The sequence below is a fragment of the Lissotriton helveticus genome, chromosome 11 (assembly GCF_964261635.1).
Source record: "Lissotriton helveticus chromosome 11, aLisHel1.1, whole genome shotgun sequence".
Lineage (NCBI taxonomy): Eukaryota > Metazoa > Chordata > Amphibia > Caudata > Salamandridae > Lissotriton > Lissotriton helveticus.
Window position 1 is genome coordinate 320819170 of NC_136072.1, and position 27695 is coordinate 320846864.

General features: G+C 44.8%; 1 protein-coding gene across 1 annotated transcript in view; it reads left to right on the top strand.

The window, feature by feature from the left end:
• The window catches only part of KIF1A (kinesin family member 1A), a 2072061-nt gene that overhangs the window by 1169205 nt on the left and 875161 nt on the right, over window positions 1-27695 (top strand). Inside the window, exon 24 of the mRNA XM_078667093.1 lies at window positions 11188-11366. Within this exon, the coding sequence (XP_078523219.1) occupies window positions 11188-11366 (179 nt within the window). The remainder of the gene's footprint in view (window positions 1-11187; window positions 11367-27695) is intronic.

The window sequence follows — 27695 nt, forward strand, 5'->3', positions numbered from 1 at the left end:
CCAGGTCAACTAAGTCAGAAAACCAGCAAAACACCAGGCAAAAAGTTGGGGGCAACCATAGTCAGGGATCTACCTTCCTACATAACCCCCCCCCCCAAACGAAAGGAGATAAGGCTATCCTTGCCAGGTAAGCCTATATTGCCTGAGTGGCCATATAAGGAAGTACCAGCACTGGCATGGTTACCCCCTATCTCATGGTCCACTAAGCAATCCCTCACCCTAAGGGTATCTGAGGGTCTCCACCATAGGGAATCTCTACCTGTGGTGTGTTTTGGCAAAGGAAAAGGCTGGTGCTGAAATGGAGTACTGAAGTGAGGCTCCACTAATTTTGGGCTCAGCTTCCTCCAATCATTTTCTACCATAGAGGCCTTTCTTTCCAAGACTGAGTTGTTTTGGGCGCCCAGGGTCAACCTCTGGCTACCTACAGCTGGAGGTTGGGTCCCTCTGTTTGGCTTACTGGAGGGACAGGTCAGGTTTGGGGCCCTTAGGTCCCAGGTCTGGCTGTGCCCAACAGTGTCCATCTGGGGGAGGTCCCTAGCTAAATTTAAGGGGGATCCCTCAGGAGTTTGTTTTATTTTCACTTGGCTAGGACTGCTAGCTTCAGTGCCCTTAATCTGCTGATTGGGGGATTCTTTTGGACAGGGGGCCCTGTGGGGTCCAACACTGGCCTCCCTGACCTCTACAGCCCTGGGCTGACTGAGGCAGGGTAGAGAGGGGCAGGTTACCTGCTCCAGACTGGGTCCCACCTTGGAAGGGTCCACTGACATCAGGGGCTCTGCCAGGCTAGGCCTGACTACCTCTGGGGCAGTTCCTTCTCAAGGGGTCAGATCAGTTCCTTGAGGAGGCTGATCCTTTCCTAAAGTCTGGTGGGAGGGAGATTTCTCTTCCTCCTCAATGCTCTCTGTCTGAGTGGAGTGATCCATAGTTTCAGGCTTCACAACACTATCATCTGTCTGAGTTTGAGCTGTGGCCATCACAACTCTCCCAACCTTTTCAGGAGGGGGCTCAGTTTGGGTGTGGGCTGTGACCATCACAGCCTTTACAACCTGTTCTGGGAAGGAAGTTGTCTGAGATTGGGCTGTGACTGGCACAGCCCTCCTGACCTGTTCAGGGAGGACATCTTGGACTGGGGCTGTGGCTATCACTGCCCCACTAACCTTACCATGGAAGTTTACCATTTTAGAATGGGTTTCTTGCTCTACTTCAGCCCAGGCTGAGAGCTCTAAATCATTCCCCAGTAGGCAATCTACAGGCAGGTTTGGTGACACTGCCACTCTCTTGTGGCCAGTGACACCTCCCCAGCTGAGATTGACCACTGCCATGGGATGATCTCTCTGTACTCCATCAATATTGGTCACCTGGTATGTGGCACCAGGTAAAAGTTGCATTGAGGGGACTAGACTCTCAGTCACCATAGTGATGCTAGCCCCTGTGTCTCTATAGGCCTCAACTTTTATACCATTGATGAGGGGCTCCTGTCTGTACTTGCCCAAAGTGTTGGGACAAGTTGTGAAGTTGGCAAACCCCATGCCAGTCTCACAGACAAGAGTATCTAAGTTTGGGGACCTGGTTAGGCCAGAGTCCCCAGGAACTCCCAAAGTAAATGCACCCAAATTCTTGGGGGCACTCCCACCACCTGGGGGATTACTAATAGTAGTAACAGGAGGTTTGGGAATGTTACTTGGGGGTATGTTCTCCTTATTGTTATTCTTTGGGCAACTGCTGTCAGTTTTCAAATGACCCACCTGTTTACAGGGATAACAATAAGGTTTCTTCTGGTTATTAGAAGGACTCTGGGACCCACCCCCCTCAGAGGATTTTTGGGGCCCTGATGTGGTTTGATCTGGAGATTTATTCCCACCCTTCTCTTGAGGCTTGGTTGATTCCTTTTTCTGGTCACCAACTTGGTTCTTGGGCCTAATCCTGGTTCTGACCCATTTGTCTGCCCTCTTACCCAATTCTTGTGGAGAGGTCAGATCAGAGTCTACCAGGTGCTGGTGTAATAACTGGTTCTGACAATTATTTAAGACTTGCTCTCTCATAATAAGATTATATAATCCTGTGAAGTCAGTAACCTTGCTACCCAGTAGCCAGCCTTCCAAAGCCTTAGTGGCACAATCAACAAAGTCAGACCAGTCCTGAGACTGAGTTTTCTGGGTGTCTCTGAACAGCAACCTGTACTGCTCAGTGGTTAAGCCAAACCCATCAACCAGTGCATTCTTCAGGACCTGGTAATTGTTAGCATCCTCAACTCTAGTAGTGAGGAGCTTATCTCTACCTTTGCCATCAAAGGAGAGCCACAGTATAGCTGCCCACTGACTTTGGGGGATGCACTGTACAGTGCAGGCCCTCTCCAAAGCAGCCATCCATTTCTGGATGTCATCCCCTTGTTTAAAGGGGGGGCACTATCTTGGTCAGGTGTTTAGTATCTAAACCCTTCTCTTTTTCTCTTGGGAGATTGCTGCCACCAGTGGGAACTGTCCCACTCATCTGCTGCTCTCTAGCAAAGGCAAGCTTTTCTTTGGCCAGGGCAAGTTCTTCCCTTTCAATCCTCAGAGCAGCCTGTCTCATTCTGGCTTCATGCTCTATTCTCTGAGGGGAAGTCAATCTCCTCTGTGGAGAGTTCCTTCTCCTCTGGGAAGAGGCATTAGAGTGCAGAGATCTATTGGAGTCCCTAGAAAGAGATCTATCTCTCCTAACTCCAGGGTTAGGCCTACTTAGGGTCAGTACTGGGGGTCCCCCAGATCCTAGCCCAAGCAAGTCTATGTTGGCCCTAGTTAGCCTTCTGACTACCTCAAGACCTTTGTCTACCTCATCCCCAGAGAGTTCCTCAGGATCCTCCTCCCCAACTGCATTTACAGTGTTGTGGAGGTCTGGATCCCCAGTGGTACCCTCTAAGGCTGGCATATTCCCATCTAGCTGAGAAATCTTTCTCGCATCATATGTCTCTAAGAGACCTATCAGAAAGGGAATGGTGGGGTTAGACCCCTGTTTCAGTTTCCTGGAGGTACACACTTGTCTCATCTCCTGGAAACTGAGAGCTGCATATCTTGAAGTGACCTGTGGAGGGTCAATAACCACAAGGGGAGTCTCTGAAGACTCTCCATGGGTAGACATGCTTTTCTAGTGAGGTGTAAGTGGTGCACTTACCTACACTATTTGTTTGCCTACTGATCCCTTGCTAGAGTTGTAGTTTAGGGTGTGCTAGGCCCTAGGAGCTACAACAGCTGGTTCAGTAGAACTCAGAGTATTCTAAGCTAAGTTATATGTACCTTTAGTACCTATGTGATCTTTCAAATGATATTCTTAGGATATGTGTGGTAAAACAACAGCAAGCTCAAATCCCAACCGCTGCTCACCAATGTGAGAAGTTGGCCTGATATGCAGTGCTCACTATTCTAGTGATCACTATGAATCAGTCCAAACAACCCTTATTGATGATTGGTTGTAAGTCAACCTTATAGACCAGCTATCCTAGTAGCATGGATACGAGCAGCCTAAGGCTAAGACTCTAGAGGGCGTGTTAAGCCAGCTGTTTTACCATCACATTACCCCTTGAACACCAAGTGAAAGGACACCACACAAGTTGTTATGAAAATAAACAGATATTTATTTATAACAAGACTACCCTGAACTCTTTATGAGTCAGGGAGCTAAGCACACAACAAAACTCTTAAGAAAATACTTTAAGTCGCACAATTTACACAAATGCCCTAGGGGCACGAAAAACCATATACACAGTAAGTGGAATGCGAACTGGCTAGCAGGCAAGTAATACTTTTCTAGACTTAGGAATCGCTAGGCCTACAATTCTAAACACTGGGATTAGATGCAGGAGGCCTGTGGACGTCGTGTGCAGAGTGGGAACTCTCACGCGTAAGGCGGGAAAAAGTCTATGGAGACTAGTAGTTGCAAAGTTACTGTTCTCGGGCAAACCCGACTAGGTGGGTCGAAAACAAGAGTGGATCCGAACACTTAGGGTGTTGGACTATGCTGGAGCACCGGAGTACTCAGGTTACCTAGCCCAGGGGCTGCGGCTGCATAGGGTTGAAGTTGCGTCGGAAACCCTCGTTGAAGAACCAGGAGCCTGAAGAAAGAGTTGCTGGCAGGCGGCCAGTGAAGAGAGTTCGTGGAGATCCAAGCCTGGATCAGGAAAGAAGAAACCTGTAAGCAGAGGGGACCAAGTTCTGAATCACTAGCCAGTTATTTGAGTGGGCACCAGGATGGCACCGGACGAAGTCACCTCAGCCAGGGGAGTGGGCGCTGCTGGGCTCTGCAGTCTCTCGGACCAGGAGGCATTGTCGGCGACCAGGATGGAGGTGCGAGCTGTCCCACGAAGGTTCTTGCTGTCGACGTCGCTGGACCCAGGATTGGGCAACAAGTCTTGGCAAATGCAAGGCCCACGCGGTGGACCTAAAATGGCGTCTTGAGTGGACCAGGAGGGTCCAGGGTGCTCCTCTGTTGGAGGGGAGCAAGGGCTAGTCTGGAGCAACCAGACCAGCAGTAGTTGTCGTCGTGGAGCGTCGTGAAGGGGTCACTAGCCAACGGGCAAGCGACCTGGACAACGCGGTTGGCAGCAAAGAGCAGAAGGGCCCCACGCAGATCTCGTGGATGCAGGGGGGCTGAACTTCGGTGCTGGAGCTGCTCAGGGTCGGGGCTTCTCTTACCCCAAAGCACGCAGTCGAGGGTCACTCGGGAGTCGTGCTGGACAAGCGTCGTGCAGTTCTGAAGATGGCCGGTCCCTCGAGGTCTCGTCACACCCACGGATCAAAGCTGGGCTGATGATGTAGGTTGAGGTCAGAGGTGCCAGGGAAGCCGGTTCTCATCGTACTGGAGCAGTCTTGATCCGAAGGAGAGACTGGCAACAAACCGCGATGCTTGGTTGGTGCCTGCTGCTGCAGGGTGACTACTCCTTAGTCACAAGGGAGAATCTTGGGAAGAAGTCTTGAGTTCCTTTCGTGGAAAGTAGTTTCAGGATTCAAAGATGATCTGATTTGGAAGGGGGCCAGTTCCTACCTTTATCCTGCAAAAAGGGGCTGGCACGCGACTAAGTCCTGCCCTATGGGTGGGACTAGGAGGGGGGTGGTTACACCCCTCTCCTTTGGCGGGCTTTCCCCAGGCCAGGGGCTGGAGTGCCCCTCGAACTGGTTCCTGCCGGCCTATGCACAGTGAGCACCGGGGTGCCACTTGCAGTCACCTTCCTCTAAAGCCCTGCCTACCTAGAATACACAAAATCCTGTCTAGGACGGTGCTGGCTCCGCCCCTGGCAGGAAACCCTTTGTCCTTGCCTCCTGGGCTGGGAGGACTCCCAGCAGCAGGAGGGCAGACTTGTGTCTCGGTGGCAGCATCCATTTTGTGGAGCTAAGGCTCTGTCTAACTTTAACCGGGGTTACAGGTTACATACATGTCGTGTCCCTCTAGAAGGGTGGAATGCTAACCCCGTCGCCAGAATTGGCGAGGGGTTAGTATTCCAATTCGTATGACACCTTACTCGACATGTTTTGATAAAGCGATACCAGAGTTGGCATATAACCGCGAGGATTATAATGCACTTAAGAGTATATGGTATGCGATATCATGTTAACGGCTAAGGGATGGGTCCCGAAAGCCGCAGACAGGCTCAGCTCATGCCAGAGCACTATCTCACACGATTCCAAGCACTCTGCCTTCAGGATTGTCAAGGCCTGCCATAGGAGTGACTGATAGGAGATCTGTGTGTCCATTTTAGGGTTAGATATAGGTATACTATATCTAAAGCAAAGGGTGATTACACCACCTTGCCCCAGCTGTCGTGCAGCCAGTTGTGTCAGATTTGGATGGCCATTCAGGGGTGGCATAATACATGCTGCAGCCCCTGGTAGGCCCTGGGTACACCTATGCCCTGGGTACCTAAGGTACACTGTACAGGGACTGATAAGGTGACTCAGTATCCAATTAGATATGTACCTAGGGTACATGGAATCCATTTTACAGAGAGAGCAGTAGGCCTGGGGTCCTGAATAGCAGGGCCCCAGGTCAACTAAGTCAGAAAACCAGCAAAACACCAGGCAAAAAGTTGGGGGCAACCATAGTCAGGGATCTACCTTCCTACAATCACAGTGTTGCATTTTGGGGCCTGTTTTATGGCCTGCACCTGGTTACCACCTGCTTTCAATCCATGGTAATAACCGACTCTTAAATACCGAATTTCAGGAAATTCGGTATTTTAGAAGTTACCTACATCTCTATTCTCATTTTTACCGTTTCTTATTCACCCATTCAGTAAATAAGGATTCGGTAACTACCGATTCGGTATTTTAGTATTCGGTAATGTAGAATTGGTATTTACCGATTCACATTTACCGAATACTTAGATTTGGCCTCCTACATCTCAAATACCTAAATACCGGTCGGTAATGGCAAATTTACCGATTTTCAGCCGTTACCGACCGGTATTAAGCTACCTACATATGGCCCTAAATCCCCACAAAACATTTAAGGTTTTTTTTTAATGCTGAGGGGTTGTCCCCTAGAAAGGGTCAGTGAGTTTGAATACTTTGGGGTTAGATTAAAAAGACCTATGTCATGGACTCCACCGGTCAAGAAGAGTAGTATAAATTGAATCCAACATTATGCTGCTATTCTCTACAGAGTATCCTGGACTAAGGCTATTTCGCCTGCACTTAAGGTGTATGGAACTAAAGTTGAGGGCAGTGCCCTTTATGGGGCTGAGGTATAGGGTACCTCGAACCTGACTAGACTTGAAGTAGCAGAGAACACATTTTTGAGAGCATTAACTAATCTCCCTAATAACACCCTATTAATTCCATTAATCCCTTCCCTGCCTATGGAAAGTAACAGTTGAAATAAAAGAATATTGATAAAAACAACCATTTGTGCCTACATTTTTACCTGTAACTTCTTCTAACTATGGTAGACTTTTTAAGTTTTATACTGTTACGTTTGCAGGGTTGTATGAGGCTTGTAGGATCACCAAGAACCCGATTTAACCGGAACCAATAACTGAGTTGCACCTTGCAATGTTTTTTTATTGTGTACGGGGCATACGGTAATTCATTTGGTAAAATATAAACAGTGAAAAATCTGTATCAAGTAAACCTATGTATTTCAGAAATTGGAACAAGGTGTGGAGTTTAGTGAAGCAATGATTATTTTTGCATCCCTGAATTTGTGGTTACCCATATTAGCATGTGAATTAGAGGGAAATGTTCAAATTGACTTCTTTTTTACACACGGTCTTACATATGGAAGGCAGAAATGCATAGAAAGACAAATAGTAATAACATTTGTTCTACCATTTTGTGTTTCCCTAAGACTCCCCATAAAAATGGTACCTCACTTGTGTAGGTAGGCTTAGTGCCCGCAACAGGAAACGACTCAACACGCAACGTGGACACATCACATTGTTTCAGTGAAAATTGACCCTTTTTTTTGCAATGTGCCTAGCTGTGGATTTTGTGCCCTAAATAAGCCAGCACCTAGGGAATCCTAGCAAACCAGTTCATTTAATAAAGCTAGACACCCAGAGGAATCCAGGATGGGGTGACTTGTGTGGCTCTTACCAGGTTCTGTTACCCAGAATCTCTTGCAAATCTCAAACTTTGTCCAAAAAACCCACTTTCCTCACATTTCTGTGATGGAAAGTTCTGCAATCTGCAGGGAGACACAACTTCCACCCACCCAGCATTTCCTCAAGACTCCCAAAATAAATGGTACCTCACTTGTATGGGTAGGCCTAGTGCCCGCAACAGGAATTGGCCCAAAACCAGTGCTGCCCTGCGGGGCCTTAACACCTTGTGTGTATTGGCGAGGGCCTCCTCTTGTTTGTGGGACTCGGCTGAGTCTCTGGCATCCGCGGCTTCCCAGGAGACTGTTCAGGTGGATTTATGGCATCATGCTTTGGATGGCCGGGAGCTAGCGGCGTTTATTCTCTGCTCCGCTCTGGACATCTCGGAGGTGCTGGGCCAGGCCATGGCTTCCTCAGTCGCTCTCCGTCACCAATTACGGTGTGTTCCCTGAAAATATTCGGGAGCGGCTCATTGATTTGCCGTTTGATGGCAGCCTGTTGCTCCATGCCCCGCTCACTCTGCCATCCAGAGGTTCCTGGCGGGGCTCCGTCCTCCTCCTCTTCCTCCTCCTAGCCTTATTCTCCTCCTCCTCCTCCTTCCCCTCCTCAGTGACTGCTGAGTTGAGCTGGGTTTGGGCCTTTTGGATGCCCTTGCTGTATATGGTGTTTGCTGGCCATTGAGTCCTCCTTGCTGGGACTTTGACATTGTTGACTGTGGACAGCCCTTGTTGCCTGTGTGTGTGTTTTTGCTGGAATTGTTACACAGACTTGGCCCTGAGATTAGGCCTTCTGTTTTTCTTTGGGCTGATGTCAAGCCTTCCGTGGGCCTGTTTTTTCCCGTGACGCTTTTGCTTTCTCCTCTGCTGTGGAAGTTTTTCCAAAGACGGTTCCCATGTTTTGGGACTTACCATAACCTATGTGGGGTAGTGGTAGCTGATATATAGCATGTTCCGCTGGTGAGTGCTGGTTGCCTTCGGTGCCTGTTATCCATGGCGTTTCTGTATGTTGCTATTGCTTCTTGAGGTTGTGTGCGCGACCCTTGTATTAGTGGGTCCGGGCATTTCCTGGCCTTCCTGCTCTTGTGCTGAGAGCTGAGATACTTCTGTGTCCTTCTTGCTTCTGGCGGCTTATGCTTTAGCTGCCGTTCTGGCTGGCCTGTTGCCTTCCCTCTGGGTGGGCTCATCTCTTTCCTTGGTTTCCTTGGGCCCTCTAGGCTTCTTCTTGTTCTTCTGCCTGTCCTTGCAATTGGTGGAAGCTCTGTTGCCTTAGGGGTGGAGTGGGGTGCTTCGGCCTCTCCAGCCTTGCCCTTGGTCCCTCTGTAGGGAGTGTGCGGGCCCCTTCAATCTTCCTTCTTCCTCCTACATCCCTCTTGGGGTTGCTGGTGTTTGACTGGGGGGCGGGGGTCCTCTTGCCTGGTAGGGACAAGGTTACTTCCCTGGTCTACAGGTGTGGTACCCTTGGGCCCTCTGTCCTGTCCAGACTGGTGGAGTCCTTTCGCAGACCCTCCTTTCCCGTGGGTATTGCTAGGGAATCTATTCTACGTGAAGGAATCTGCGGCTAGTAGTCTCTATCAGGTGTATGTGTTACTTACCTTCAGTAATGATGTATCTGGTAGAGACGATTCTAGCTGCAGATTCCTTCACGGCCCGCCCTTCCTCCCCGTTCTGCGAGGACCCCAGGGCTGGTCTTCGGTACTCGCCTCCTGGTGGGGGGCTATGTCCTCTGTGAGTACCTTCTTTTGCTCTTGACGGTGACACCGTCTGGTTGCTATTCTTCCCTACTCTTTGGTTCTGGGAAGTTGGGGTTCGGGTGCTCCTACACCCCGCTGCTCTGGCTGCTCCAGGTTGGGGGGTTTGCCTCCAATCTCTACCCTTCCTTTTACTGCTAAGGGTCCTAGCCCCTTTGTCTCCTCTGCTTTGGGGTCTTTTGGTCGTCCTTACCCCTGTTTCTCAGGGGGTGGTTGCCCTCTATGCTCGGTGGTTTGGAGGTTGGTTGTTCCTGCCTGTTGGGACTGTCTTCCTTTCCTTGTTTCGGGGTGTGGGTTGTAGGCCTGCTACATGTGGCTTGACTTTTTACACAGGTTCCCTCTCTCCGGAGGAGAGGGGGGGTTGGCTGTCTATGTGGTGGCAGGGTGGCTGCTCAGGGCTCTGTTCTGTTCTTCTTTCTCTCTCTGCCCTCGGACACTGCGGTGTTGCACTGTTTCCTTTGGGGTCTCTTCCCTTTTTGTATACTCTTTTGCACACTATTCCCACGCTCCCACAGTTTTTTGTCTGGTGGCTCCGCGTTGTGGTGCGGAAAAGTTCTCCGAAGAAAACTGACGTAGGCGCGCCGGGGTGGGGCTTATGTGACCTCGCTGACGTCACGTACGCGATGTCGCCCAGCAACCCTCACGCCTGGGGATAATTCTACGTGAAGGAATCTGCGGCTAGAATCGTCTCTATCAGATACATCGTTACCGAAGGTGAGTAACTCGTACATTAATAATGCTGTGTGTTTTTGTTAACCTTTCTACACTAAGGGGCATATTTGCAAGGGCTTTTCGCCACCAGAACGTCACTTTTATTGACATTCTGGTGGCGATAAGCCCTTCGCCTTATTTACAAGTCAGCTTTAAGCCACTTACGTGATTTAACACCGCCTTGTAAATAATGCCCCTTTCAAGCAGCACTTAGCGTGAAAGGGGCTGGCAATGGGTGTTGCAGTAGGAGTTCCACTGCAAAACCCATTGCCTTTTGACGCTGCCCCTTATTTACAATGCTGTGGGGTAGCACCAAAAATAAGAACGGGATATTTTTGTCTTAACCTGGTGCAATGAGAAGAAATGATTAATTTTCCCTAGTTTTTGCTGTTTCTATATGTGCTGCATTCTGCAGCACACATAGAAAGTGCCAATCGGCATTAGTGATTGTTTATGTGCAGGAAGGGACACCTTCCTGCACACAAACAATCATTCCCTGCAACTCTGGCACCCTTGCACTATGGTGCAAGGGTGCCTGCATTGGTGCTAGGCAGCTAAATTTGGCACCAGCATTAGGGGAAACGGAGGGGTGTGCCATATTATTGTAACAACTGAAAAACTGCACATCTCAGCGTTTTCAGAATTTTGGAGCACGGCATTACCAATTGCTGTGTACGAATGCGCTCCTATTAACAGTGGCCTGGTTTTTAATGCAGTAATTTTTGCATCGATAATATTCAACACCAAAGTATTTGAATTTACTAGGTGCATTAATTGTTGCCTATTACAAGTTTTGACCATGAAGTGGTAATAAGTTGCAGCTTTTGGTGCCTACAAAAGGATACCCAGATCTACCTATTCCTATATTTCCTGGGCATTTACGTCACATAAATCCTGGCAGGTTTGACCTGCGAAATGTAATGGGGGATGCATTTTTATCGCACCCAGTATGTCCTAATTGCAAATATAAATGCAAAAGTCACAGTTGCAAAACAAGTAGTACCAGGAGTAATCATACACATCAGAAGATATTGGTCCACTCATAAAAAGGGCCTAAATAATTTGTATTCCTTTCTTCATACATAATACTTATAAACCTATGATTTAAGCAAACTCATACTGTGATTAATACAGACTCAAATTGTTCTGCTTTTTATTCTAGGTGCAGTTTCAATTTCTGCTTCTTACAGATACCTTGTACTCGCCATTACCACCTGATCTTCTGCCCCCTGATGCTGTCAAAGATAGAGAAAAACGACCTTTTCCCCGCACAATTGTGGCAGTCGAGGTGCAGGATCAGAAAAATGGAGCAACTCATTATTGGACCCTAGAAAAGCTCAGGTAAAAAACAATCCTGTTGAAGTTAGAGGTTTGACAAGAGTATCTTCTGTAAAGGGAATGAGTAAAAAGGTTATTTTACATAAAAAGAGAATGAATGTTACCCACACACTTCGCACATCATCCCAATCAAATCTAGTGTGACACAAAAAGGTGAAGGGCCAGACACAATCAGTCCCTGTTTCGAGACCTGCTTAATATCCTACAGGAATATTTTAAATAATAGGAGAAGACACCTCATACACCAAAAGGCTTCATCATATGTGTTTTCCCTCATTCAGGTAGGTGACTACCACCTGAAGGGCTCAACCAGAAATAGGTGCTCCTTGTAAGACATTGTTCTAGACAGATGCGGGGATCCAGTAGTGTAAAAGTGACTATGGGTATACCTCTGATTTCATCTTCTATTCATTGGGTATCCATGTCACAGTTAAAAACCAAAGTGGGGATGGATAATCAAACACAATGGATCAAACATCCAAAAACCTATGAAACCAAGTCCTGTGCACACGTATCAGGATGAAGGTTTAAGTGTACCGTGTAAACTCTAAATAAATGTCAAACATTTCTTTGTCTTCGAAATTATGGAGGTCGACATCAAGTGTATCATAAACATGGATTTTTTTATGTCAATCAAGATCAATACAGAACATAAAACAAACCAGCCAACACGTGTTTCGTCACAACGTGGTACAATTGTGATTCTTCAGTGCTGTATGTTTGTCACGAAAGTCCTATAATCGCAATGCTGGTGATACTTTCGACCTGGTAGCGGCACAGGTTATGAATTAGAGTAATGGTGGAAGGGTGAAAGGGATCCTCCCACGTGCCTCCAGGTATCGGGACATCAGTGAAAAGACGGGTATGTCTTAAAATGGAAGCAGTCCGCGCTCCAGGATCTCGTGTCAGAGATATGTGGTCCTCTCCAAAAACCTATGTTGCCTACACGTTTCAACTGAAACAGATTGTCCAAACGGGTCACTCTGCTTTAATCAGGGCTTCGAAAACTCCCTGCATAGCTAGTTCTAGCTGTAGAACAGTGTGCATAACAGAAGGATGTGTAAGGCTTTTCCACCTGTAAATATTCTTGTTAAGAACTGGTAGTACAACAAGCATTGGGAATGCAATTGGTCTTGCATTTGTTTGAGTTAGAGCTATTGGCATAGTAAATGGCAACTTTTTTACCTATATGTTATGGGGTGTATGTATGTGGTGCATAAAGGAACTATGTGGGTTGGGTTGGATTAGTTGTGTAACTGTGTGGCGTATAATTGTATGATGTGGGATTTGGGTAGTGGAATTATGTGGCATGGTGTGCTGTGGTATTATGTGGATAGTAATTATGTGGTTTTGAGTGTACTAGAAATATGTGTCGTGGGATTGTGTGTTATGTAGTGTATTTATGTGGGATGGTATTTCGTGTTGTGAAGTGGAATGTAGTAGAGCTCAATTATGTGGTGTGCTGTTGAATTTTGTTGCACGATGTGGAATTCTTTGGTGTGTATTGGATGGAGGTGGTGAGTTGTGTAATCGTGTTGTATTATATGGTTTGCTGTTGAATTATGTGGTGTACATTGGAAATGTGTGGAGTTGAATTGTGTGACATGGAACTCTGGGGATAGCTTTGCCTTTTTAGTGACGAAAAAAAACAAACAGGTAGGAGCTAACCTCCACATGTGTGTGTTTGGGTGTTAAAAAAAGAAAGAGTTAGACCCACTTGCGTTGTTAATGTAAATGTCTCTTAACTTTGTGTCATGGATTGGAGCAGATGCATTTGGTGTGTAGTGGAATTATGTGGGCTTGATTGAATTGTTGGGCATCCAGGTTTGTTTAAAGAACGAATCACTCAGTGAAGTTTTCACCTGCGCGGATCAATTTACCATGCTGGCTGCAGAGAAACAAAAACGCATTTTGTTTTCTAGCGTTTTATATTCTTGAAACATTGTATATTTATTCTAACACTGCGATGTTAATGCCACTGCCACACTTACTTTTCAGGTGAAAACTTCACTGAGTAACTCTTTCTTTAAACAAACCTGGATGCCCAAACTTCCACTCTCTTTTTGAGAAGGCTTGTTGAGGCAATGAAACAGTGCTCGGTGACAAACAGGGCTGCAATAACTTGCCACCTCCCTGACCTATCAGCTAACTCGGCACTGAATCATCCCAGTGCCCTCAGCTATGTCGCTCAGTTCAGATCTCCGAGTCTAGTCAGGGTACGGCTTGCTATCATTAAATTTTGATGTTTAGTGCATCATGATTTTGTACAGATGCAGTACACGCAGGCCAATACACAGAGGGGAACCCATTTTGTCACACATTTCACTGAACATCGATTCAGCATAAATGCGTTTTGTTAATCATTCTTCCTGGCTGAGCTTGTCCGTATCCACTGCTAATTTGTCACTCAGTCAATCTGCGGACATGTAACCCATTTAAGTGGCCGGCCCTCAGGAAATGTTTACATTCTGATGTTTTTCTTTTTGTCCTGTGTTGTACCGTCTGTTTAAAGGAAACACACTGCGTTTGTGTGGGAGGCCTGCCTTTGTGTAGGAGGCTGGTGGGAAGGCGAGCTTTGAGCAAAATGTAAAAAAAAAAGTTTGTTAAACAACATTTAAGTAAGCGTTAGTAGACCCTCGTTGGCCAGTGGTCCTTAGCCTTGACCCGAAGGGAGGTTTCGGCTGCGAGAGCGACTTAGAATGCAGCAAAGAAGAACAATGGAGGAGGGAACCAATGGTAAGTAGCCGGTGGAAATAACATGGGTTTGTTGACTACAAAAGGTCTTGTGGAGTGTTCCTGGCCTCTTGAATTTTGCTAGTAAAATAGGTTGTTTTCGCCTGAATAATTGCATTTTTATTGTATTCAAGCGCTGCACAGTAAGCTTTTTTTTGTGCAACATCATATTGTAATGTCCAGACACGCTCTTTTTGTTTTCATTTAATTTTTGCTTATTTAAGATCATTCGAATACCAAGGGGACAACGACCTTTTCTGTCGTGATCGTAAAATTCTTTCTGGTGCAACTATGTTAGCGGCTCTGTTCAGCCAGTTATTAAATTCCGAAGCAGCTTGATTTGCGTCAGTTGGAATCACAGGCCTTTCTTTAAGTGCAAATACAAGATCCCTTTTGTTCACTGACTTCCATGCACGATGTTTGCCAATGAAAGTTCTAATTCTCCGTCCATTGGCTGCCGTTGCTGAAGCAACTGTAAAATGAACAACCGAGTGGTCTGACCAGGGAAGAGGGCAGACTTTTTTAACCTCTATCCTTGGATTATTAGTACAAATACCATCAAGTGTGTGTCCTGCTATATGCGTAGGTGCACAAATGATTTGATTTAAGTCAAAACTCGCAAGTTTGTCTAGTAAACAGGAGGTGTCAGGGTTGTTATTATCTTCCAGAGGAACGTTAAAGTCTCCCAAAATGGTGAAAAATTCAGAGTCTAAGCAGGACTCAATATATGTCTGGAGAGAGCTAGAAAAAGGGGATCTGGGGCTAGGGGGTCTGTATATTAGTAGACCTGAAAACATTTCTATATTATTTAGTTTAAACACAAACAACATAGCTTCTACGCCAGCTATAGATTCTGGAGAGCACATAAGCCTATAGAGCGGTCGATAGATTATCGCAATTCCTCCACCCTTTGCCCCTGTTCTATCCACATTGGCAACTACAAAACCATTCGGTATGGCTAAGTGCCAGTCAGGATCGCTATATTCATTTGCCCAAGTTTCGGTTAAAAGAACAATATCCGGATCCTCAACTTGAATAAAAAATTCTAGATAGAATTTGTGTTTCACCATGGATCTGGTGTTAAGTAGGATGCACCTGATAGAATTAGGATTGTTTTTTTTGGCCATCAAGGTTTTTACCCCATGGTCCCTTGAAACGGCATGATTCACATACAATGAGTTATTAACTTTAGTGCTGTTCGATGTTTGTTCACCATTGGTTGTAGTCAGCAATCCATAAGCCTCCCAGTCACAGGCATTGCAGCAGGGGGCGCAAGAGAGGTAGAAGAAAGGAGTACCTTGTGGAGTACGCACTTGCCTGTGTTAAACCGTAAAAGTTTGTCACGAGAATAATATTTTCGTGGAAAACGGGCAGGGGTTCTGGCGCTGGGTGCGTTTTGGGCGCTGATGGGCGCAGACGGGCTTGCCTTTGGTGCACCCGCTGCGCGGTTGCTGCATCCGGTTATTTATAGGAAGTGAGGGAGGGAGCCGGACGAAGCCAGCAACTGGAGCGCTAATCTTCGGGCGGGTCCGCTCAAATAGCCGGGCACCGAGTTAGCCCTCGAGTTGCCACAAATGCAGTCAGAAGGCAGCAATTATTAAAATACAACAGTACAATCACCCCAGACCTAAAAAGAAAAATAAGATTTAAAAAGTGCAACCGGCACCGATACTCCGCAAATGTCAGCTTTATGTCAGTTTCTAGACAAGGCAACAAGAAGCATCTTTGCCGGTCTGCATTTTCGAGGCTCCCGCCGGATCCCGAAGAATCTGCAACACAGGACATGGTCTTCCATAAATCTCTGACGCTGACCCGAGGTCCCAGCAAAGCTGAGACCCGTAGCGGACACGAGAGACGTGGGACCGGAACTCCTGGACATCCTGCATTTTTGTAACTGCACCTACTTCCCAGGTATCCCGAAGTTGTGCATTGGGGTATTTGAAGCCCCTGCCCGGAGCACCTTTTGCACCGAAGCTCAGAGGCCTACACTCCACGAATGTCCCGTGGGCCCGCTTTGTGCATTTCAGCCTGAGGCTCCTTCACGGTTCTTAGTCCGTTGTCTAGTGAGCCCCCACAAAAGACAATCCTTTGTTTCTTGAGCTTTACTGGTTGCTCCAGATGTGCTCTCACTCCTCTCCTAAGGCGGAGTCCCTCAGACCTTGCTGGTCTGAACCGAAGCCAATCTTTTCATCTTGCATGGATTGCTGTTGCCAAGGCTTGTTGGGTCCAATCCAGATTCCGACGCTGCAGCACTCGAGATCCTTTGTGGGACAGCTCGAATCCAGCTCCTGGTTGTCGTCGACGCCTCCTGGTCCTCGTGGCTGAAGAGTCAAGCTTCACCTCTTCACCTGAAACACCCCACATCGGTTGGCATTTTCCTATCCCCATCCTGGTCACTGGCAAATGACCCATACTCTGTCCCCTCTGCTTTCAGGTTCTTCAGATCTCCGATCCACCCGGACACTTTTCCTCTGGTCGGCTGCAGCATTTCTTCGCAGCTCTCCATAGGAATCGAAGATGAAACCCGACACCAAAAGACACCTTTGCACCTGGCATCCCTGGGTGAGGTAACACGAGTACTCCGGTGCTCCCGTGGGTCTTGACTTTTGAAGTGTCCTAGCCTAAAAGGGTTCCATTGTAGATCACCTCTAAGTGTCCTTAATCTTTAAAATTGTAACTTGCTCGTTCTCCATAGAAAGTCAATGGTGATCCGCGGCTGTGTTTAGACACTGCAAGCGTCCCCCGTGGGCCTCCTGCGTCCTAACCTTGGGTGGTTCCTAGTTGCCCCAGCTGTTCTACAGGCCCTAGGCCTGCTTTCTAACTCTCATGTGATTCTTATACCACTATTTTAGTATATGGTTTGTGAGACCCTTAGGGCAAAACGTATACTGTGCAACTTATTGTATGCTACTTAAGTTCCTTGTATTGTACTTTTACCTCTGACCTTATAAAGAGACCAGAGGGGTTGTGTTTAGAATAAATACATATATATTTGATATATAACTTGTGTGGTGTACTGTCATTTGGTCATTCAAGAGATTATTACTGGTAAAACAAGCTGCTTCACATTCCTTTGAAGACTTAGCCTGAAGGCTGCTCTCCACAGCTACCACTAGGATAGCTTTCTATAAAGGTTGACTATAAACCTACCATCAATAAGGGTTGTTTGGACTGGTGCAAGGTGCCCACTAGAATAGTGGACATCATATACCAGGCCAGCTTCTCACACCCCCTAACCACCTTCCCCTGTTTTTGCCTTCGGTTCAGCATACTTGCACCCTGTATTATTTCTTTCCCTATCAATCTACATGAAGCCTCCAGACTCTGGAACCCGGACTCTGGAGATCTTGTGGAGCGAGAGAAGATGTAATGCATGACGGATAAGAAGGGTATACACCCGTTACAACGGATCTTTTACTCCGCAGACCCATTACAACGCGACCATTACTCCGCATACCATTACAACGCATTGCGCTGGGGGGCGCTCTAGGATAGGGGATAAGTATAATTTACTATCCAACACCTTCCCTAGGGTCCACGGGGACTGGGGTTAGAATAGTAAATTATACTTACCACTATCCAGCGCCCCAAGGCGCTATGCGTTGTAACGGTATGCGGAGTAAAAGTCGCGTTGTAATGGTCTGCGGAGTAAAAGTATGCGTTATAACGTCATACATCCGATAAGAAGTCATTATCCCCATTCCATGCTAAAAGACCGGCTCCTCGGAGGAGAAGAGTGTATCAAATAATAAAACCTTCTCTATCACTATCTGGTCATCTGTCCGATTATTCTAACCCGCTACACACCCTTTAATTCACACTGATAGTGGTAAAACTGTGATATACAGTGCTGTAAAAAAATGTATCTATGCACTTTGAAATGCAGCATGTCACTGAAGTCAGTTCAGTTATTTAATGAGCTTGTTTTCAATATCTCAAATAGTATTTTTAGCAGGATATGCAATAGAGAACGCAAAAGTGATTGAACAATGTTGTTCCATCTACGAAAGATATAAAAAATTTGTGGCGAAACAGTGTCCTGTGCTGGAGAGTATTCAGTTTGCTCGTATTACATTTGGAATTACGAGCAGCGTAACAAAACCATAGCTTCAAATGTAGTTTCAGAGCTCGGGAGAGAGGAATTGTAGAAATGTAATGAAAAATAAACACATTAACGTACCCCGAAGGGCTACAAACACATTTGACTAAGGAATTTGTAAAAATAGAATTCAGCTACATCAAGAAAATCAATTCATGCAGTAAACAGATCGCTTTCTGACAAAAATAAAATTATGCGTTACGAAAATGCTCTGGTTCATGAACGGAATAAGCTAATCTGTTCCATATACATAATCTGATGAAACCCCCTTTCCTAAATCCAAATCAATTCGATGACTCGGTGTAAGCAACTACGGGCGTCAACCAACCTTTTTTTTAAAAAAAAGTCTGCTGTTCAACAAGTAAACAAAGTAAGCGTAAGGAGAACGTGGTTGGCCTGTGCTCCTAAGCCTTTACCGAAAGGGAGGTATGGGCTGCCAGAGTGACTCAGGATGCAGCAAAGAAGAGCAACAGAGGAGGGAACCGATGGTATAGCAGGCGGAAATAAAGTGGGTTTGTTGACTACAAAAGTTCTTGCAAAAGCACATGCGCCCTGATGCTCGACCTAAAAACTGTTATAATCAATGGGTTTCTTTCTTGCCTTACTATTTTATGTATAGAGTGGCTACTATCATTGTTACATCTGTTGGAATGTCTCTCATTCATTCCAAAAATCATCTTTTGTATTTAAACATCATGTCTAGGCAGATTCATCAAGCCGAAAACGGCTCGCAAAGGGCCAGATTCTCAGTGCAATTTTTGCATTTGGGATTCATCATCCCAAATGCAAAAATCGCTAATTGCGAAATCGCATATTTGCGAGGAATTGCATTTAAGGAATCTCTATTTGAGATTCCTTAAATGCAATTCATTAACCATTTTCTATTTGCGATTTCGCTATTTCTGGCCGCTATTTACCACGAAGTCAGACTTCGTGGTAAATAGCGAAAACTCAGAAAAATGCACTTTAGTGCATTTTTCTGAGTGGTATGTTACACACACACATGTCCTTTGGACATGTGTGTGCGCAACATCTGGCTACATTTGCTGTTATGGGGTGCTACAGGGTGTCCTTTGGACACCCCTGGCACCCTTGAAATCGCATCCTTATTTGCGATTAGCAAATTGCCAATCGCAAATAAGGAATAACTCCCCATTCAGGAATGAATGGGGAGTTATTCCTTATTTGCGATTAGCAATGTGCTAATCGCAAATAAGGAAGATGTAGGAATCGCAATATTTTTTGCAATTCCTACATGAATCCCGTTTTGCAAGTCCTTAATAGCGATTCCTTAATAATCGCTATTAAGGACTCGCAAAACGGGACAATGATGAATCTAGCTGACTGTTATCTAACATGTATCTGAAATATTGCACACAAGACATTGCATCACGCTGCTGGTGTGTTCATCGCAATACCATTTGCTCTGTTTGAGGCCACGAATAGGTTAAAACGAAACATAAATCCAATCCTGAACACAACGTGATCATACAGAGAGGTATTACTTTGAGGAGGTAAACAACCATTACCACAAATCTTTTATCCCTCATACCATCACCCCCCTAATACCAAGACAACGCAAATGCCATTACAACTCATGGCATTACATTTTATATGCTTTTACCACGCATGCCTTTACAACGAAATTCGTTGTAAATGCATGAATGGTAAAAGCATATATTTTTTAAATGTAAGTATTAAGTTTGGGGTGCAGGGGTAATTTTAGGGTTCAGGGTGTGTTTAGGTGTTGCGGTACTGGGGTATTTTAGGGGTTCAGGGTGGGTGAGGGTTTTGGGGTGTATGGGGTAATTTTAGGGTTCAGGGTGCGTTTAAGGATTTGGGGTGCTGGGGTAATTATGAGAATATATATATATATATATATATATATATATATATATATATATGTGTGTATATATATATATGTGTGTGTATATATATATATATATATATATATATATATATATATATATATATATATATTCACTGAAAAAACCATAGGTTAGAGACCATATATAGTTAGCTGGACATTTTATTGACATAAAACCAATGAAATTCCATATATAGTTAGTTGCACTAACTATATATCGCGCACCCGCAATCCACTGCTGATGATGTCACATATTACATCATTCATGACATGGTCAGTGACATCACTGATGACATCTCAAATGACATCACTGATGACATCACTGATGACATCTCAAATGACATCACTGATGACATCATCTAGTGTCTGTGTGTTTTTGTAAAGTTTAAATATGTTTTACATATTGAAGAATGAGTGGATGTATGGAAGACTGAGTGTGTGTGTGGCTGGCTGGGAGGTGTGTGACTCTGTGCATATCAATGTGTACTTGTATCAGTGATTGTATAAGAGAGTAAGTATGTGTTAGTATATGTGTGAAAAGTATGGTGTTCTGTGTTTAACTGTATAGATGAGGAAATCGAAGTGTGATTGATTCTTCACAGGACTGACTAGGTGTATGAGTGCATATGATAGTGTTGTAATAATGAGTGACTGTATGTATGAGTGATTGTATGGGTGAATGAGTGAATGTGTGTGTAGACGTAGGAATCAGTGAGTGCGTATGTAGTAACTGGTATTGGTGTGTCATGATGTCATCAGTGATGTCATTTGAGATGTCATCAGTGATGTCATCAGTGATGTCATTTGAGATGTCATCAGTGATGTCATCAGTGATGTCACTGACCATGTCATGAATGATGTAATATGTGACATCATCAGCAGTGGATTGCGGGTGCGCGATATATAGTTAGTGCAACTAACTATATATGGAATTTCATTGGTTTTATGTCAATAAAATGTCCAGCTAACTATATATGGTCTCTAACCTATGGTTTTTTCAGTGAATTTTCAAGGTTTTGTAAATGCAAATTCCTAACTATATATGGTCTATAACCTATGTTTTTTTCAGTGAATTTCATTGGTTTTTTAAAAGCTAATATCTATAGCTGTAAAATATATTCTTTATTACGTGACGTATCACGTAGCCACGTGAGACGCCTCATGACGCGTCGCATAACCGTGACGTATCGGCTCTGCAGCGCAAACAAAACCCGTAACGTAAGCGTGCCGGAACACGCTTACAGATATATATATTTTTTTTAACCTTAATTAGACAAAATCCACACGTGCACATATCTTGAGGCCTTGCAAAGGCACATCAAACAAACAGTCCCTACAATTTTGCCACGTTTGCTGGAAATCTATTCCCTTAATTTTTTTTTTACTGTTTCTCTTGGTTTTCCCCTTGTTACGCTTACCGGGACGCTACCCGGTACGCGAACCGGACGCTCCAAAAACACAAGATGGCGGACTCCCGTTACGCTGCCGGTTAGCTGCCCGGTTCGCGTACCGGGAAGCGCCTCTACCGCGAAAAATCGCGGGGGACTTTAATATCCCCCTCATCAATCCTAGGGGGTCAGGAGGGGTTTACCTTGCCCCCTTTCCTTCATTTCCCCCTTCTTTTTTCACCACATCTTGTCTCTCGAACCTACCGAGAGACAAGATGGCGGCCGCTCCGGACTGTTTACAATGTTGACAGCTACGCTGCCGTTAGCTGCCCGGTTAGCTGCCCGGTGAGCTGCCCGCTGAGCTGCCCGGTGAGCTGCCCGGTTCGCATACCGGGACACGCCTCTACGGCGTAAAATCGCAAAAAAAAATGTGTTTTATTTTTTGCCCCGCGGGGTACTTTAATATCCCCCTCATCAATCCTAGGGGGTCAGGAGTGGTCTACCTTGCCCCCTTTCCTTCATTTCCCCCTTCGTTTTTCACCACATCTTGTCTCTCGATCGTACCGAGAGACAAGATGGCGGCCGCTCCGGACTGTTTAGAATGTTGACAGACACCGGAGAGCCAATCAGCTTCGCTTCGCGAAGTTCCGTTACGCGTCAGGTACGCGAACCGGGGCGCTAACCGGAGCGCTGTCACAGATATATATATTTTTTTAAACGTTAATTTCTCAAAATCCACTGCTTAGCACATATATTGAGACATAGCAAAGGCACGTCGGGCAAACCATATCTACAATTTTGCCAAGTTTCATGTAAATCTATTCAGCCGTTCGAGCTAAAAGTGAGTCCAACCGCCCTATGGAAAAATGAATGGGAAAAACGCGTTTTGGGACCCCCCTTTTTTCTCGGCCCCCCCTTGACGAAACCCCCCCAATGTGCCATTTTCCTGAAAATTTCAGCCAATTCCGTCCACAAACGCCAAAGTTATTAGACATAGAATTTTCAGAAATCCCATAGAGAAAAAATCCTAACTATATATACCCACTTGCTATCGCCAGTAGGTAATATACATATATAAACATATATAATCTGCATATCTATATAAATATAAATGCATGCATACATATACATATATGCATACATATGCATGTTATTTACATGAAAGTTTTAAAAACACTAATAAAAGCAAAGCTAAAAAGCCACCTCATTACAAACAGAATGGCTTTAACTTAAACGAGGGCGAGATCTATTGCATTTTCAATGCTTGTTTACTTTGGTTCTATCAAGAAGGCATTCAGATGTGTCACACATTTGCCATAAATTCTGAATGTTAGCACTCTAGTTGCTCATTAGATCACTGTAGTAAAGCTAGTGCTCACCAGGGAAGTCTGCTGCTAATCATGGTTTGCAGCCATTTTCCCGCATTTTTTATCCCGCAGACTTTCAGTCCGCATACCATTATCCCGCAAGGTCATTGACCTCGCATACCATTATCCCGCATTTTTTCAAAACGCATGTGCATTTATCACGCATGCCTTTACAAAGAATTACGTTTTAAAGGCATGTATGGTAAATGCATTTGCGTTGTGAAAACCACGATGACGAGAGAGGTAAGTGGGTTTGTGTTAATTTTTTCGTGGGTTAGTGATTGTGTAGTGTAGTGTTGTGTAGTGTAGTGTTGTGTTAGTGTAGTGTAGAGTTGTGGTGGTTGTTTAGTGTAGGGTCATAATGGGGGTAGTGTTTTAGGGTTTAGGGTTGTGTTGTAGTGTTTGCGTAGTGTAGGGTCATGCTGGGGGTAGTGTTTTAGGGTTTAGGGTAGTGTTGTAGTGTTTGCGTAGTGTAGGGTCATGCTAGGGGTAGTGTTTTAGGGTTTAGGGTTGTGTTGTAGTGTTTGTGTAGTGTAGGGTCATGCTGGGGCTAGTGTTTTAGGGTTTAGGGTAGAGTTGTAGTGTTTGCGTAGTGTAGGGTCATGCTGGGCGTAGTGTTTTAGGGTTTAGGATAGTGTTGTAGTGTTTGCGTAGTGTAGGGTCATGCTGGGGGTAGTGTTTTAGGGTTTTGGGTAGTGTTGTAGTGTTTGCGTAGTGTAGGGTCATGCTGGGGTGTAGTATTTTAGGGTTTAGGGTAGTTTGCGTAGTGTAGGGTCATGCTGGGGTGTAGTGTTTTAGGGTTTTGGGTAGTGTTGTAGTGTTTGCGTAGTGTAGGGTCATGCTGGGGTGTAGTGTTTTAGGGTTTTGGGTAGTGTTGTAGTGTTTGCGTAGTGTAGGGTCATGCTGGGGGTAGTGTTTTAGGGTTTTGGGTAGTGTTGTAGTGTTTGCGTAGTGTAGGGTCATGCTGGGGGTAGTGTTTTAGGGTTTTGGTTAGTGTTGTAGTGTTTGCGTAGTGTAGGGTTGTGCTGGGGGGTAGTGTTTTAGGGTTTTGGGTAGTGTTGTAGTGTTTGCGTAGTGTAGGGTCATGCTGGGGGTAGTGTTTTAGGGTTTTGGGTAGTGTTGTAGTGTTTGCGTAGTGTAGGGTCATGCTGGGGGTAGTGTTTTAGGGTTTAGGGTAGTGTTGTAGTGTTTGCGTAGTGTAGGGTCATGCTGGGGGTAGTGTTTTAGGGTTTAGGGTAGTGTTGTAGTGTTTGCGTAGTGTAGGGTCATGCTGGGGGTAGTGTTTTAGGGTTTAGGGTAGTGTTGTAGTGTTTGCGTAGTGTAGGGTCATGCTGGGGGTAGTGTTTTAGGGTTTAGGGTAGTGTTGTAGTGTTTGCGTAGTGTAGGGTCATGCTAGGGGTAGTGTTTTAGGGTTTAGGGTAGTGTTGTAGTGTTTGCATAGTGTAGGGTCATGCTGGGGTGTAGTGTTTTAGGGTTTTGGGTAGTGTTGTAGTGTTTGCGTGGTGTAGGGTCATGCTGGGGTGTAGTGTTTTAGGGTTTTGGGTAGTGTTGTAGTGTTTGCATAGTGTAGGGTCATGCTGGGGGTAGTGTTTTAGGGTTTAGGGTAGTGTTGTAGTGTTTGCGTAGTGTAGGGTCATGCTGGGGGTAGTGTTTTAGGGTTTAGGGTTGTGTTGTAGTGTTTGCGTAGTGTAGGGTCATGCTGTGGGTAGTGTTTTAGGGTTTAGGGTTGTGTTGTAGTGTTTGCGTAGTGTAGGGTCATGCTGGGGGTAGTGTTTTAGGGTTTAGGGTAGTGTTGTAGTGTTTGCGTAGTGTAGGGTCATGCTGGGGTGTAGTGTTTTAGGGTTTTGGGTAGTGTTGTAGTGTTTGCGTAGTGTAGGGTCATGCTGGGGGTAGTCTTTTAGGGTTTAGGGTAGTGTTGTAGTGTTTGTGTAGTGTAGGGTCATGCTGGGGGTAGTGTTTTAGGGTTTAGGGTAGTGTTGTACTGTTTGTGTAGTGTAGGGTCATGCTGGGGGTAGTGTTTTAGGGTTTAGGGTAGTTTAGTTGTTTAGTGTATGCTAAAGGCATATTCGTTCTAAAAGTTTTCGTTATTTTAATTTGCGGCCTAATAGTACATGCGGGATTTTTTTTGCGGACTGATGGTATGCGGGATTTCGTCATATATTCGCTAATCATACTTTCTATGGCAAAATGAACCCCCTCATTTTGTTCCTTTTTAAATTAAATGTTTTAAGAGTTACCACTTTATTCCAATCAAGATGGCTTCAGGTGTGCCATACCTTTGTAATAAGTAGGACTGTTAGCACTCTAGTTGTTCTTTAGAACACTCTGGGACATTCTGTCATTGGGCTATAGTTGGGCTACATCTGGCTGATATTTGGGCTACATTTGTTTTTTTTGTCTCTGGTGGCCATCTTTGGGCTACATTGGGCTACATTGGGCTACATTGGGCTACATTGGGCTACATTTGGGCTCCAACATATATATAGCCCAATGTAGCCCAATATATATTTTTCAAAGTTAATTTTCGTAAAAACCACTGGAGCCTATATCTTGAGACATAGCAAAGGCACATCGGGCTACCAGTCCCTACAATTTTGCCAAGTTTGGTGTAAATCCATTCAGCCGTTCAGGCTAAAAGTGAGGCCAACCGCCCTATGGAAAATTGCATGGGAAAAACACGTTTTGGGACCCCCCTTTTTTCTCGGCCCCCCCTTGACGAAACCCCCCCAAATTTTCAGGGGCTGCTCAGAAACAAAATGTTCAATTTTCCTGAAAATTTCAGCCAATTCTGTCCTCAAACGCCAAAGTTATTCGACATAGAATTTTCAAAAATCCCATAGGAAAAAAATCCTAACTATATATACCTACTGGCTATCGCCAGTAGGTAATATATATACATATATATATATATATATATATATATATATATATATATATATATATATATATATATATATATATATATATATATATATATATATATATAGGTAAAGCACTTTTACACAGTTTATGGCTTCACCACGCATGCATTTGCAATGTAAAGGCATGCGTGATAAAGTCAAATGCGTAGTGAAAGTTCGTGGGGTTACGGTATCTCGGAGCAATTGCATTTTCGTTGGGAAAAATGCAGAGTGATGGTATGTGGGAAGAAAGTATGTGGGATAACGTTGTATATTCCTTTGAGGATACACTAACATAGATAGAGGATTCTCCAGAAGTGAACCGCGTAGTTGTGACGCTTGTCCTGCCTAAGAAGGAAGACATATCGCAAGGACTTTTGCTTGTCATTTATCTGCGTTAGTGCAATGAATAGACTAATCCCATCTATTGACCACCTCTTGAAGCATTTGTATTGTTGTGTGGTCCTAAAGAAGGTGATTGGACAAAATCATTGCCCATTTTAAAACGTTTTTTGGACGCTTCTGAAGAGTTATCCCAGATTAGAAATCTACAACAGCTAAAAAAACAAAACTGTTTCTCCGTTGTATTTTGTTTTGTATTTCTGTAGAATGGCTGGGTCATGGTGTAAATGTAGTGTATGACAGATAGTGATTTTGGATGTGTGTAGAAGTGAGTGGATTGTTGCTTGAGAGTATCTCTGATTTTTGTAATTTGTCTAAAATAAAAAAAGTTGCTGTAAGAGATTTCATCAAAAGTATTTTATGGAACAACTTGTAAAATTCTGCAAACATATACCAAGGAGCAGGTTAAGCAGAGCTACTGGAAATGTAGAACATTTAAGTTGATCTTTGCCTATAAAAAGCAACACCTGTTGTATAGCATTTTAGGACCCTAGTGTAATTTTCCCGATTCATTCCCTTATATAGGTACAAATCACCTTGCCCTAATATAGGCATATAAATCATAACCATATTTAGACATAGCCCATGCAGTCCAAATACGGGCATGAACACTTCCACTAGTTACGAAAAAGCCACAATGATTTCTTGAAAAACTCGCCTTCAGCAGTCAGGGACTTCCCCTTACTTGAACATTGATTTGTCCAAGAACTCATGGAGCTTTCAAAGAACTGCGAGTCTTTGTTGACGTTATTATGTCCAACTTTACATCAAACTCAGCACCTTCAAGGTATAATTATGCCAACTCTTACGCTAGCAAACACACAGAGGTTTGGAGCAGCTTGACTATCTACTTGCCCAACGCAGCTCACTACAGCAGGTGCCAATGGAAGCCGACCCTCCAGCTGACGCACTGAGAGAGACGCTGTCTTTTCTCTTGCCGAGAAATTCAGCTCCAGTGTTCCTAAACTCCCCTTGCGGGTGTTGGGAAATCGAGTCCCCAGACAGAGATACCAGACCTCCTTCAATCTAAACCAAGGTACTGAGCTGATTAGACCCTAAGAGAAATGTTGGATAGATTCTGGGCAAAGAATACTAAACCTATGCTACACCATACTTACGTCTTCCCTCGTACTGGACTTAGGTTAGGTACATTGGGGTAGGCGTATTTTAGAAGCACCAGTTGAGTACTTTTAGTATTTATTATTTATGTATGTATTTTATGGCTTAGAAACCATACCATGCTTTTACAGTATTATTTCATAACACTCTTCTTGCTGTACGCATTATACTTTACAGCCAGTATTACGATTGTAGCAGTTCATTTCTTCTGTATGAGAAAGAAGCCTGTTTAATAAATACTTTTATTGAAAATGCCCGTCTCTCTATTTCTCTGCACCTCTGGTGAAACGAAGCATGCACGATTGACTGAGTAAAATATCTATCTATTGTTTCCACGACTCTGAAGATACATTTTATCTTGGGGAAACAAAGTTGTCATGTTGATGCGGTTGTCAGAAACGAATCCCTTGTTTATTCGAGAAAGCTTCAAGTGACCTCTGAGCTAGCTGGCATTCAC